Below are 13,432 nucleotides of genomic sequence, written 5' to 3' on the forward strand. Positions count from 1 at the left end.
GCATTATTTGATACAAAATACTTATTCCAATCGCTCACCATTCCTTTTTCTCGGTTCTCTCCATCCAAAAAAAGGCTTTACAGATGATCAATTATTCAAGATATAAATGATGAGATGAAATTTGAATTACTTATTTATTAATGAATAATTAAAGATTTTATGAAGGATTTAGCTTATAGACTCTAAAAAGGTTATATAGTTTTGTGAAATAATGTTTTTTGATCTCTTTAATTTTTGGGTTTTTATTTTGACCATAAGAGTCTTATGGTTCAACCGGAATCTCTTTAAAAAATGTTGATTCTAAATTCTTCCCTCAACTATTGCACTATCAAAAAGGGTTGTTATTTTGATTTCTCAAGCATACAAATTTGCAATAGCACATGAAAATCACCAATCAATGTCGTAATTTTTATTTAGATCTCTCAACTATAAATCATTAAACACTCCAAATGTGATGTTGTTTCTCCTGACCTCACCCCTACTATGCCCTATTTTGTAAAGATAAAATGTAGTTTTAAGATATTTAATAGCTAACTATCAATGTATGCTCTTAACCCTCAAAATCAAATAGAATAGTAAAAAAATATTCAAGATTACACGTTTGGACCCTTATGGTTTGTTTTTAGGTCAAAATGCAAAACTTACTCTCTAAATTTTATCACTTCTCATTTTAGTTCTTTAAGTTTGCATTTGGTTATTTCAGTCCTCTAAATTTCAAAATTCCTCAATTTAATCCTCATGTTAAAAAGCCATCCATTTTTGTTGTTAATATCTCCAAAACGATGTCATTTTGGATTAATTCTAATTTAATTATTTATTTCTTATTTATAAAACATTAATTAAAAAAACTAGAAATATTAAATAAATAAATAAAACGTCTCTCCCAACTATCATCAATGGCTTCCACACCGAATAAGTCAACAATGAAATCTCAATACCATGAACACCATTACCATTGCAATAATCTCAATTTGACCTTTTTCTTTTATATACTCACTCATCACTCTGCATTTTCACTCTTATACTCTCAAAACCGAAAACTTAGAATTCCTTTTTCCTCTTCACCGCCATGGCTATGAACATTTTAGACCACGAAGTGAACCAAGACACCCATGACCTCTTCTAAGTCACACTTAGACTCCGACCAATTCCAAATTGTTGTCAGCCACACTCCCCACACATGGTTGACTCTTTGCTTTCCAAAATCTACCACATCCACTGCCTCATCTTCGGCCTCCAATCCTCGATTCACCAAAGCTATTTTGTTTCACAATAGTCCCCTCTTCTTCCCATGCTTTCGTGGTTATCATCTCCTTCTCTCCCCTCAATGAGGGACAACTTTGATTGGGGTTTGATTGTTTTTTTGTTTTTTTTTTGTTTTTTAATTTCTAAGTTTTTTTAATTAACATATTTTAAAATTAAGAAATAAATAATCAAATAGAAATTAAATTTTAAAATCAATCCAAGATGGCATTGTTTTAGGGTGTTAATGGCATAAATGGATGGCTTTTTAATAGAGTACTGAATTGAGGAATTTTTTTTTTTTTTTTTTTTATGGAAAAAAGACATTGAATCCATTGTGGTGTCTATATTTCATGTTATCAAGACTCTTTTGATAGCACCTTTCTTCTATGGTGTAGAACATATTAGTTAACAACATCATTTTGATACAATAAATTTTTACTTGAATTATTGACTGTATGATTGGGGATATCATTTTGTTTTTCAGCAACCAGATTCTTCTGGAGTAAAAGCAGCTGACAAGGATTTTCACACAAAGAGATTACAAGGAGCGCTTGATTCAGACAGTGTTGTAAGTTAAAATGCATAACATATGCTTCATTAGAAATTTGTGTCTGAAGGCATAGTCTCCATGGAATGTTGGAATCCATTGAAGGATATAGATTTTGACAAAAAATTGTGGCAGTTTCCAATGCAGACATTAATTTGAGAATCCAGTTCACAGTTTGTCAAAGACAAGTTTTGATGAGTTCATTAGAGACATTTTTGAAGCTAAAAAAAAAAATGAAGAGGCGGCACAGGATTATAGAATAACCCAGAATGAATAGCATTTTTCCAAGCTGTTATTTGGGAACATCTTCAGAATAGAAAAGGTGGATTGATATTGATGTAGTGGTGAGTAATCACTTTGTCTGGTTCTTGTACCACAGGATCTGTCTGGATCAACTTCATTTTCAACAAATCCTCAGAAGAAACAGTTCAAGTCAGACTATGGCATTCAAGCTCAAGCAATTTCTTCTTTCGGTGTAAGCTGCTGACCTGATATTTACCATTCATGTACTACCACCAGAACTAATACTATCTGTATTTCTATACATGCATATATGATTATGTATATAATTTTAAAAATATTGATGTCCATGGATCTACTTGCATGCATATAATATGGTATTTTAATTTTGTATCCATTGTGTTCTACTGATTACAAATATGTAATGTAACTATGGATGTAAAAGGTTTAGTTCTCTATATATAATGGACAAGTTTTGATGAGTTCATTAGAGACATTTTTGAAACTAAAAAAAAAATGAATAGGTGTGGTTGGGGGCGGGGGCGGGGGCGTTTTGAGGGGCAGGAACTGGACGTATCCTACGTAACAAGAGGTGGCAAGCTATGTTCATGCTAGTATTAACCTTCTTTATAGAATGTGATTGATGGATATGCTAGTATTTAGATAGTAGTGCTATGCTTATTATTTTTCTACTTTTTTTGTAAAACATTATTCTTGTTTTCTGCCACACGTTCTCTGAATGCAAAATAATACATTTTTATCATTTTCAAGGAATTTAACTCTGAAGCAGATGCTCAAGCAAACCAAGCTGTAAATCTCAAGGGTGAGTGCGTTATGAGCTCCGTTCATTTTCTATTGTTTTACTATTTTGCTTTTTTTCGTATCTTTGTTTCAGCAGAAGTTAGTGAATCTTTTGCTTATGCAGATGGGCAGGTTGAAGAGGATTGTAGGAAGATGTAGGAAGAAGCTACATCTTTTTTTTGAATGGCAGAAATGCTGTTGCCTGACTTTTTTGGACTTGTTATCCTTCAGGCCAGAATCTGTGATACCTTCTGCAGGTGAAGTAAATTTAAGTATGCTTAGTTTACTAGAATCTGCTAGATAAATTGGGGCAGATTGTCTTTTGATGATTAATGGGATACTATTTAATATGTATTATATATAAGCTTTTGCTTCAGCTGTTGTCCTCTAGTCCGTGAAGATTAGAGATGTTTAGTGTTGATTGGCAATTTAGAAATCTGTGAATACACAGAATATTTGTGTAATATTTATCCCCCCCACCCACACCCCACCGCTTCCCTTAAAGGTGTTGAATTGTCCATCACAACATTAAGGTTTTGATACAACAGACCATAACTCAAGTGACCTGATCAGCATATTTAGACCATAGATTTTTAGATATTAAGAGTAGGTGGTAGCTATAGTGAGAACCTGAATAGGGAAGTGTTAACTCAAATGTCCATCTTGCAGTGTGCTGTTTGCATGTTTGGGAGTTCCTAAAAGAATGGAAAGTTAAAATAAAGAGGGGATGGAAAATGAATTCGTAGAATTCTTAAATTCTGCCCTTTGTTGTTTGGAATTTGTAATAAAGGGAAAGCGATTAGTGTATCTTCTTAGGAGCATAATTATAATGAAAATTATGAAATTATTACTTTTTTAATAGTGTGTTTGTTCTGTTATGAGAGCAGAGGCAAAAAAGTTCGTTCATATAATAAAAAACTGAGGTATTGAGTCTAGTTTGTTGAATTCCCTCATGTATTTGGTATCAAATAATACCATGTCAACAATATCAAAATCCAATAAACAAGAAAAATGTACACAAAAAATAACTTACCCACCAACAAATAAAAGATATTATGTTAGTGGGTAGTTATTTTTTCACGTTTTTAGTTTATTAGATTTTGATATGAATAACATAGCATTATTTGATACAAAATACTTATTCCAATCGCTCACCATTCCTTTTTCTCGGTTCTCTCCATCCAAAAAAAGGCTTTACAGATGATCAATTATTCAAGATATAAATGATGAGATGAAATTTGAATTACTTATTTATTAATGAATAATTAAAGATTTTATGAAGGATTTAGCTTATAGACTCTAAAAAGGTTATATAGTTTTGTGAAATAATGTTTTTTGATCTCTTTAATTTTTGGGTTTTTATTTTGACCATAAGAGTCTTATGGTTCAACCGGAATCTCTTTAAAAAATGTTGATTCTAAATTCTTCCCTCAACTATTGCACTATCAAAAAGGGTTGTTATTTTGATTTCTCAAGCATACAAATTTGCAATAGCACATGAAAATCACCAATCAATGTCGTAATTTTTATTTAGATCTCTCAACTATAAATCATTAAACACTCCAAATGTGATGTTGTTTCTCCTGACCTCACCCCTACTATGCCCTATTTTGTAAAGATAAAATGTAGTTTTAAGATATTTAATAGCTAACTATCAATGTATGCTCTTAACCCTCAAAATCAAATAGAATAGTAAAAAAATATTCAAGATTACACGTTTGGACCCTTATGGTTTGTTTTTAGGTCAAAATGCAAAACTTACTCTCTAAATTTTATCACTTCTCATTTTAGTTCTTTAAGTTTGCATTTGGTTATTTCAGTCCTCTAAATTTCAAAATTCCTCAATTTAATCCTCATGTTAAAAAGCCATCCATTTTTGTTGTTAATATCTCCAAAACGATGTCATTTTGGATTAATTCTAATTTAATTATTTATTTCTTATTTATAAAACATTAATTAAAAAAACTAGAAATATTAAATAAATAAATAAAACGTCTCTCCCAACTATCATCAATGGCTTCCACACCGAATAAGTCAACAATGAAATCTCAATACCATGAACACCATTACCATTGCAATAATCTCAATTTGACCTTTTTCTTTTATATACTCACTCATCACTCTGCATTTTCACTCTTATACTCTCAAAACCGAAAACTTAGAATTCCTTTTTCCTCTTCACCGCCATGGCTATGAACATTTTAGACCACGAAGTGAACCAAGACACCCATGACCTCTTCTAAGTCACACTTAGACTCCGACCAATTCCAAATTGTTGTCAGCCACACTCCCCACACATGGTTGACTCTTTGCTTTCCAAAATCTACCACATCCACTGCCTCATCTTCGGCCTCCAATCCTCGATTCACCAAAGCTATTTTGTTTCACAATAGTCCCCTCTTCTTCCCATGCTTTCGTGGTTATCATCTCCTTCTCTCCCCTCAATGAGGGACAACTTTGATTGGGGTTTGATTGTTTTTTTGTTTTTTTTTTGTTTTTTAATTTCTAAGTTTTTTTAATTAACATATTTTAAAATTAAGAAATAAATAATCAAATAGAAATTAAATTTTAAAATCAATCCAAGATGGCATTGTTTTAGGGTGTTAATGGCATAAATGGATGGCTTTTTAATAGAGTACTGAATTGAGGAATTTTTTTTTTTTTTTTTTTAGATGGGGAATTGAGGAATTTTGAAACTTAGAGGACTGAAATGACCAAATGCAAACCTAAAGTACTGAAATGAAAATGGGTAAAACTTAAATGGTCAGTTTTACATTTTAGCCTTGTTTTACTTTTTATTTTGGTCCTTAAAGTTTAAGATTTTTATTTTAATCCCCCAAATTCAATTTTGTTCATGCTTGTGATTAAAATGATGAAAACCAGAAGAAACACATTATTCTGTTATTACATAAAAAATTATATCAATCACATAGATGGGTAAAAGAATTATTTTGAAGAATAAACTTGATGAATTAAAATGAAAAATCTCAAAGTAAAAAAAAAAATCCAAAACTAAAACTAAAATTTTTGGGGTCAAAAGTGTAAATGAGGGACTTTTTTTCCCTACAGATTAGGATAGGGAGGGAAGAAGCACAAAAAGAGTCGCTGAAAGCTAAAAAGCAAAGCAGAGTGAACCAAAATGGCAACCAATGTACTCTCAATCTCAGCAACATTCTCAGTTTCTGCTTCCGCTTATCCTGTAAAACCACTCCGTACGACTCCCAATAACAGCCCTTTTCTGAGGTTGCCTTTTCGAAACCATGTCGTTTCGAATTCTGTCCAACAACGTTTCACAATTAAAGAGAAAAACACCAAGAAGCAGAAGCAGAAGCAGCTGCTGAGAATAGTGAGGTCTGTGGAAGAAGAAACCCAAATAATTCCAGAGGAACAACAACTAGGTGAAGAAGAAGTAGAAACGTCGTCGTCTTCGCCAGACCAACCTGCCGTTTCGGTACCCGTTTCTCCTTCTGACATCCTTACCATGTTCTTTCAGGTACCTTTTTTTTTTTTTTTTTTTTTTTTACAATTTTTTGTTTTTGATTTTTCTTTAACGCTGAAAGCTAAAAAGCAAAGCAGAGTGAACCAAAATGGCAACCAATGTACTCTCAATCTCAGCAACATTCTCAGTTTCTGCTTCCGCTTATCCTGTAAAACCACTCCGTACGACTCCCAATAACAGCCCTTTTCTGAGGTTGCCTTTTCGAAACCATGTCGTTTCGAATTCTTTCCAACAACGTTTCACAATTAAAGAGAAAAACACCAAGAAGCAGAAGCAGCTGCAGCTGCTGAGAATAGTGAGGTCTGTGGAAGAAGAAACCCAAATAATTCCAGAGGAACAACAACTAGGTGAAGAAGAAGTAGAAACGTCGTCGTCTTCGCCAGACCAACCTGCCGTTTCGGTACCCGTTTCTCCTTCTGACATCCTTACCATGTTCTTTCAGGTATTTTTTTTTTAACAAAAAAAATTAATTAATTTGATTTTTCTTTAATTATGTAATTATAATGTGGAAATTATTTGTGCCAATTCTCGTTACTTTTTATTTTATTTTATATGATTTAATAATTTAATAAAAACAGGAAGAAGAGTAATTTTTTTTTTTTTTTGATAAGTAAAACAAGAAGAGTAATGACACATTTTTTCACAATTGATAATGGTAGTTTGTTGTAATTGTTGCATAAGGACTTTGGCTTGGGTCTAGTGTCTCCAATGCGCTAGACCCGTCGCAATGTGTGCATGCTAAAAATAAACACGTCTGGACCTTATCTTTGCCTTGGCATAATTGAAATGGTGTCAGTGATGGGTCATGTGAGATTGCAAATCAAAAATTGTCAATGTGGCAAACTTGTGGAAAAAAAAATTGTCCCTTTGTATTTTTCTTATAAAAATTATACTCTACCAATTTGAGTAAAACAGCTAGTGTAATTATTGCTGACTTGACAAAATCCAAATCGCCTCCATTACACTTTACCCAAGGTACATTGAAATGAAATGTGAAACTAGAGTTCTGACGTGGGATCCTCTAAAAGTTTGAGTAACTTTAGTATTCTTAACATCTTAACCATTCACTACTCTACTAAAGAATTCCAATTGAGTGGCTTACATTTTGTTAGTATTTGAAGTTTTGAACAACATTGATTGAGTGTATCTGTTTTGACATTAATTTAACCTATTGCTGATGTGACCAAATCTTTATAACAAATTGTTAGAATTTTAGAAACTTTATAGTGGAGTTACATTAAAGGCTCTACCTTGAGTTATCTAAGAGCTTTATAGGATCTCACCTATGGATTATAATTGCTTAGTATATCACTAAAAGTCTACATTTGTATGTTTGAAGGCAGAGGGAGTCATGAATGAAGCAACTGTTCCTACTGTCACCAAAGCTTTAGAGGTATATTGATATATATATCCCAACTCTTTTAGATTCCCTTTTATTATTTCTTCTTACTAAAAGCAATTTTTTCCATGTCGAGCCTTGAAACTCAGTGGTATGGCCTACTCTCAGAGTTCAAATCCCCCTTCCCCATTGTTGTAACTATCAAATTTAAAAGAATAAGTAACTCCTTCCTATATGAATGGATGCAAAAGCATATTTGTTTCCTCGCTCTAGTGTTACAATGGTACTTTGAGTTCCATGATTGAGATTATATTTCTGTATACGATGATGGAAGAATAAAGCCCTATATTCTCTCAGTTCCATTTTAACATTTATACTGATCTTGTTCATTAAGATTATTTGCTTGGAGATGAGAGAAAAGTGTTAAAGGGAGGGGGAGGTGGGAAGGTGCTGGTTCCAATTTAGTGTATCTTGTTCAATTGCAGCCTTAGTAGATCTTGTGATTGGGCCTTTGAGGTGCCTTTGTGGCGCCTTGCCTCGCCTGAGCACTTGGCACGCCTTTGACTACCCAGTTTGGAACCTAACAAGAAACCTTTTGCGTTAAATTTTTAGTTTTACTTGATTGTGAGAAGATTTTAAAGTTTTTGTTGCTAGTTTTTAATTCAACATAGTCTAGTCAAATTTGATAGCTGAGAGTTCAACCCAAAATATTGATATTATAAGTGGGGAAATCAGAGCTAGTATCTTATGTAAATGGAGAGATTAGGTTCAAAGGGTGAAAGGAAAGGGGAAGGTATATGGTAGAGAACCGTGTGGTCAAGATACATCCTGATTGTTGAAATTTCAAGCTAGTGTCAGTTTTATATATATATATATATATATATATACACAACCGTAATTCAAAAAAGAAAGTCAACTGCTCACTGCTGCCTAAACACATTGCTCAGACACGCACACGCAAACTGCTCACTGCTCACTGCTCACTGAGAACAAAGTAAATGTCTAGTTCATGAATCGCTTATTAATAAATTGTTATCTGTAGGATTTTGATTCGCACTATTGCTTATTCATCTTTTCTTTTGTAGGAAACAGAGGGCATTACTAATTTGAAGGTTAAAGTTGTTGAGGGCATTGCAAGTGTTGAGGTGTGTATGCACTAGGTTTTGGGTTACCAATTGTAAGGAAGTGACAACTACTTCAATTGAAACTGTAGTTGGTGTAAAAAGTTGGGATATGCTTAATGAATCATGCACACATAAAATTTTCCAGAATTGTCAAAAAATTTATTTAATCCCTTAAGATCAGTTGCCTGCCTATAAGTTCTGGTGGGCTGCCCAGAAGTTGGGGGTTCGCTTATTGAGAATGGTTTATTTTATCTGTTGTACATATCATTTATTTTTTCTTTCAATGTTCAAGATCAAAATTTATTTTCATTCTTCAGCAAGAGACATCAAGACATTGACTTTTTTTTTTCCCTACTCTTTTTAGTTGACAAAACAGACAACAGTACAAGCTACAGGAGTGGCTTCTAGTTTGGTTGAGACCATACAAGGTTCAGGCTTCAAGCTGCAAACTTTGAATTTGAGTTTTGAAGATGAAGAGGATTCCGTTGCCTAGAACTTACGAAACTCAGAAAAAAATAATTTATCCTTGAGCTCTATTTCCTTAGAATCTTGGTATGTAGGCATATGATTAGACATACTGAACTGATTAGGCAATTCTTTTATGGTGGTGGTGGTGGTGTGGTGAAATACTGAAATCATTGCAATGCTCAAGAGATGTAAAATGATACTGCTTTACCAAGATCATTTTTAAAATTCGAGTTGGCAAATGTTGTTATGCTGTGATTGTGATGCTTGCTAGGTAAAAAGATGTTTCAAGCAAGTTTTCGGGTTTGGTTCTGCCCATCATATCAATGGCACTTTTTCAGGGTTCCTTTTTCACTGAAGTCAGGTTTGTCATTTGTGCATGCTAAGTGGGACCATGATTTACAAGTATGGTACAATTGTGCTAAATAAAGGGAAAGACGTTGGCTTTAACATGTAGTATGAGGATGAAGTGTTTCTGTGTAATGTAGAGACTAGAGAGGGGAGAACGGAAACAAATGAAAACAGAGACAATTTGGTTATCTGAGGCCCTGTATTTCTTAATCTTAAATTCACTTAAGTTTTAAATGAAAGATGAAAAGAACAATGAGTATCCCGTAAAACTACTACTCTTGCCAATTAAAAAACACAGAGAGACTAAAAATAGAAATTCCCTTAGTCAAATGCAATTTGACAAGCCCGGGAGCTCCTCGAGAACTTCATTAACTCCCTGCGAATACAAAGCTTTGCCTTCGAGCTTAGATGACTTTCGGCCATGATTTTAATTATCTTTAATACTCTTGCTGCCTTCAGGATTTGTCTAACAAGTTCCATCTTAAACCTCATTCCCTGAAAATCCTTTATAATGACATGTCACGAGGTGTGATGACAGACATTCAGGAATATCCAATGGCTCCTCCGAGTAACTGGTAAGTACGAGACTACAAAACATAGGGTGGTCTATTGATTCAACGGCAAGTCTTTGTAGCTTTGGAACACAAAAAAGCAAGAGTCGTACTGCATCCCAGGCATAGCACTCACCCCAAAGCAAACCATAAAACTTCAAGGAAGACAAATTATGAAACATGGGATATCATCATTGGCAGCAGCATTATCTGCACGACAATATAACAATCACAAATTTCAGAGTCATAACTCACTCACAATGATATTATTTAGTACTTAGCAATGTAATTATAAAGTAATTTAATAAAAGGGTCAGAGCATTAAGCATGTAGTATGCCCTTACCAGTTTGGTTTTTGTGCTCAATTCCATGGATATATACATCATTACAGAGTTGTAAAATGAAGTCCCAGGACCTCCGTACATACTTTTCACTTCCCCAACTCGGACTGATTCAACATAGTTGGGAATGTTTTCCAACACACTTCGGTTGCCCAAAAAAACCTCCGATGTGTTATGATAATGAACCGAACTCCATGAACCAAAGAGGTGTCGTGGTGTAGTTGGTTATCACGTCAGTCTAACACACTGAAGGTCTCCGGTTCGAACCCGGGCGACGCCATTGTCAGCACTTGTCGTTTTAATAAATGTATGCGTCGTTTTCGGCTTCAAAATTGCGTTTAAGCCTTTCCTCTCCTACTCTACTTTTGAGCTTAAAAAAAAGTGGATTGGGCCTGTAACCAAGTTTTGTGAGCTAACTCCTTTATTTTTGTTTTAGAACTTCGTGGAATGGGTTACATTTATTCCCGTCTTTTCTTCTCCCATTTTTCTTAAAACATTTTTAATAAATTTTTTTCTATGCTAAGCATTAATTTCTACGTCAGATACCCACAAACCACAAAATATTGGTACTTACAGTTTACAGACTTAAGTCTTTTGTAATATGATTCTCAATTTTTTTTTTTTTTTTTATTGAATTAATGAGGTAAAGTGATTTGTATCTTTGCTTATATATTTGTATGGTTGGTAAATATGTGTAGGAGAATCTTAACCTATCAAATAATGAAAATCACAACAAATATTAACCTATCATAGTTGATCTCTCTCAACAAAAAAAAAAAAAGAATAAAAGAAAGAAAAGAAATTTAGAATAAAAATAACAATATATGAATTATTTTTTGAGTAGAACAATATATGAATTATATAGCCCACATTAAAACTTCACAATAATTTATCTTGAAACTTTGTAGGCCTTCCTAACTCTTCGATAGTGCACATGTTCAGAGAAGCAAATGGCTGCACTGACCAACTTGCAAGGATGAAAGCTAAACTTGATGTAACTGATTTTTTTTTTGTTTGACCCACTAGATATGACGGCGGAAATACTAACTAGAGATAAAACTGGTCTTGTTTATTGTAATAGACTTGTTTTTCATTAGTAAATTCCAAGCCTCGTCTTTCCAAAAAAAAATAAAACCTGGTTGGCCTGAGTTTGAAGTTTTGGACCCATAAACCCTTTCCCGCCAAAGCCCACCAACCATTTTTCCAATATTCATTGAGACTTTCTAGCTCTTCATCTCTCTCATTCTGCCACTCTTTCAAAAAGTAGTAGTAGCTGTGTAATTGACTAGACCTCTCTCTCTGAACTACTCAGCTCTCTGTGCTAAGCCACGGAAATATTTTTTTTTCCAAAGTTTAAAGTTCATTGCTTTATCATACTTGGTGCTTTACTTGCAGTGCAGTGCTGTGCTGGGTCACTAGGATTTTTGGGTATTGGGACATCAATGGCGGAACAGAAGGATGCTTTTTATGTAGTACGGAAAGGGGATATCGTTGGCATTTTACATGAGTTTGAGTGATTGCCAAGCTCAATCCGGATCTTCTGTAATCTTTTTCAACCTAAAACTTAAAGTTTCTGACTTCATCTTTGTTTGAAACTTATATGTAAAAGTTAATTCCTTTGTGGGTTTGTCTGATCTTTTAGTCAAGTTTTTACATACCCATTTGGATTTTCTCTTCTGGGTCTTATTTATTTGGATAAATTTAGTTTTTGTTTCTAGGGATTCCCTACAATTTATTAGGGAAGTGAAAAGGAATCGTTTTTTTTTTTAATCTTATTTTATTTTGATTTTGTCTGCGTTGTGTTTAAGACTGAGGCTTTCTTGCATGTGTTTGTTACATTGTTCAATTGGCAGTGTGTAACCTAGGTTTCTTGTCCAAAAGGGTTAAATTAAGGTGAATTTGGATGGTTTTAAAGTCCATCTGTTGCTCTTTATGCTTTCAAGTTCAAGCATGCGTTTATGTTAGAAAGTAATGTAATCTCTCTGAATTTCTGCCTTCAATAAAACTTAGTTGAACTCCTGAGCTTTGACCGTATGATTGGGGATATCATTTTTCTTTCAGTAACCAGCTTCTTCCGGAGTAAAAGCATCTGACAAGGATTTTCCCACAAAGAGATTACAAGGAGTGCTTGATTCAGACAGTGTTGTAAGTTAAAATGGATAACATATGCTTCATTAGAAATTTGTGCCTGAAGACATAGTCCATAGAATGTTGGAATCAATTGAAGTATATAGATTTTGAAAAAAAATTTGTGGCAGTTTCCAATGCAGACATTAATTTGAGAATCCAGTCCACAGTTTGTCAAAGACAAGTTTTGATGAGTTCATTATAGAATACCCCAGAATGAATAGCATTTTTCCAAGCTGTTATTTGTGAACATCTTGAGAATAGAAAAGGTGGATTGATATTGATGTAGTGGTGAGTAATCACTTTGTCTGGTTCTTGTACCGCAGGAGGTGTCTGGATCAACTTCATTTGCAACAAATCCTCAGAAGAAACAGTTGAAGTCAGACTATAGCAATCAAGCTGAAGTAATTTCTTCTCTCAGTGTAAGCTGCTGACCTGGTATCTACCATTCATGTACTACCACCAGAACTAAAAACTATATGTATTTCTATACATGCATATATTATTATGTATATAATTTTGAAACTATTGATGTCCATGGATCTACTTGCATGCATATAATATAGTATTTTAATTTTGTATACATCTTATTCCACTGGTTACAAATATGTAATGGAACAATGGATGTAAAAGGTTTAGTTTTCTATGACAGTGGAACTTGCCTGAATGCTTGGAAAGCCAGATTTTTCTAAGTCTGGTCTTTTGTGTTGGGGCTCTTTATATCTTAATCTGGATTCTTATTTTGGATATTCATTTATCTATGAATGTAACTCCCCAAATTTTAAACATGTGATGTGGCTGT

The 13,432-nt window shown here is 33.7% G+C and overlaps 1 protein-coding gene, 2 long non-coding RNA genes and 1 other non-coding gene across 4 annotated transcripts; all 4 read left to right on the plus strand.

Moving 5' to 3' along the window:
* Positions 1 to 1,723: 1,723 nt before the first annotated feature.
* Positions 1,724 to 13,103, plus strand: LOC136062806 (uncharacterized). Its single transcript, XR_010624512.1, has 3 exons — positions 1,724 to 1,813; positions 2,172 to 2,267; positions 12,957 to 13,103. It is a non-coding gene; the product is annotated as an uncharacterized LOC136062806 (long non-coding RNA).
* Positions 2,609 to 3,297, plus strand: LOC111997222 (uncharacterized). The gene is made up of 2 exons (XR_002881329.2): positions 2,609 to 2,855; positions 2,958 to 3,297. It is a non-coding gene; the product is annotated as an uncharacterized LOC111997222 (long non-coding RNA).
* On the plus strand, positions 6,391 to 9,617 carry LOC111989232 (uncharacterized). The gene is made up of 4 exons (XM_024021016.2): positions 6,391 to 6,774; positions 7,672 to 7,725; positions 8,757 to 8,816; positions 9,160 to 9,617. Exons 1-4 carry the CDS (start codon positions 6,421 to 6,423, stop codon positions 9,286 to 9,288), a joined length of 597 nt encoding a protein of 198 aa, XP_023876784.1. The 5' UTR covers positions 6,391 to 6,420; the 3' UTR covers positions 9,289 to 9,617.
* TRNAV-AAC (transfer RNA valine (anticodon AAC)) lies at positions 10,710 to 10,783 on the plus strand. The gene has a single exon. It is a non-coding gene; the product is annotated as a tRNA-Val (tRNA).
* Positions 13,104 to 13,432: the final 329 nt, after the last annotated feature.

This window comes from Quercus suber, unplaced genomic scaffold, assembly GCF_002906115.3.
Source record: "Quercus suber isolate HL8 unplaced genomic scaffold, Cork oak 2.0 scaffold_455, whole genome shotgun sequence".
Classification (NCBI taxonomy): domain Eukaryota; kingdom Viridiplantae; phylum Streptophyta; class Magnoliopsida; order Fagales; family Fagaceae; genus Quercus; species Quercus suber.

Excerpts from the sequence above, each read along its gene's own strand:
- LOC111989232 (XM_024021016.2), top strand. The coding sequence starts at position 6,421 with ATGGCAACCAATGTACTCTCAATCTCAGCAACATTCTCAGTTTCTGCT. Across the intron at positions 6,775-7,671 it reads TCCTTACCATGTTCTTTCAG|GCAGAGGGAGTCATGAATGA; the intron begins GTATTTTTTTTT and ends GTATGTTTGAAG. Across the intron at positions 7,726-8,756 it reads CTGTCACCAAAGCTTTAGAG|GAAACAGAGGGCATTACTAA; the intron begins GTATATTGATAT and ends TTTCTTTTGTAG.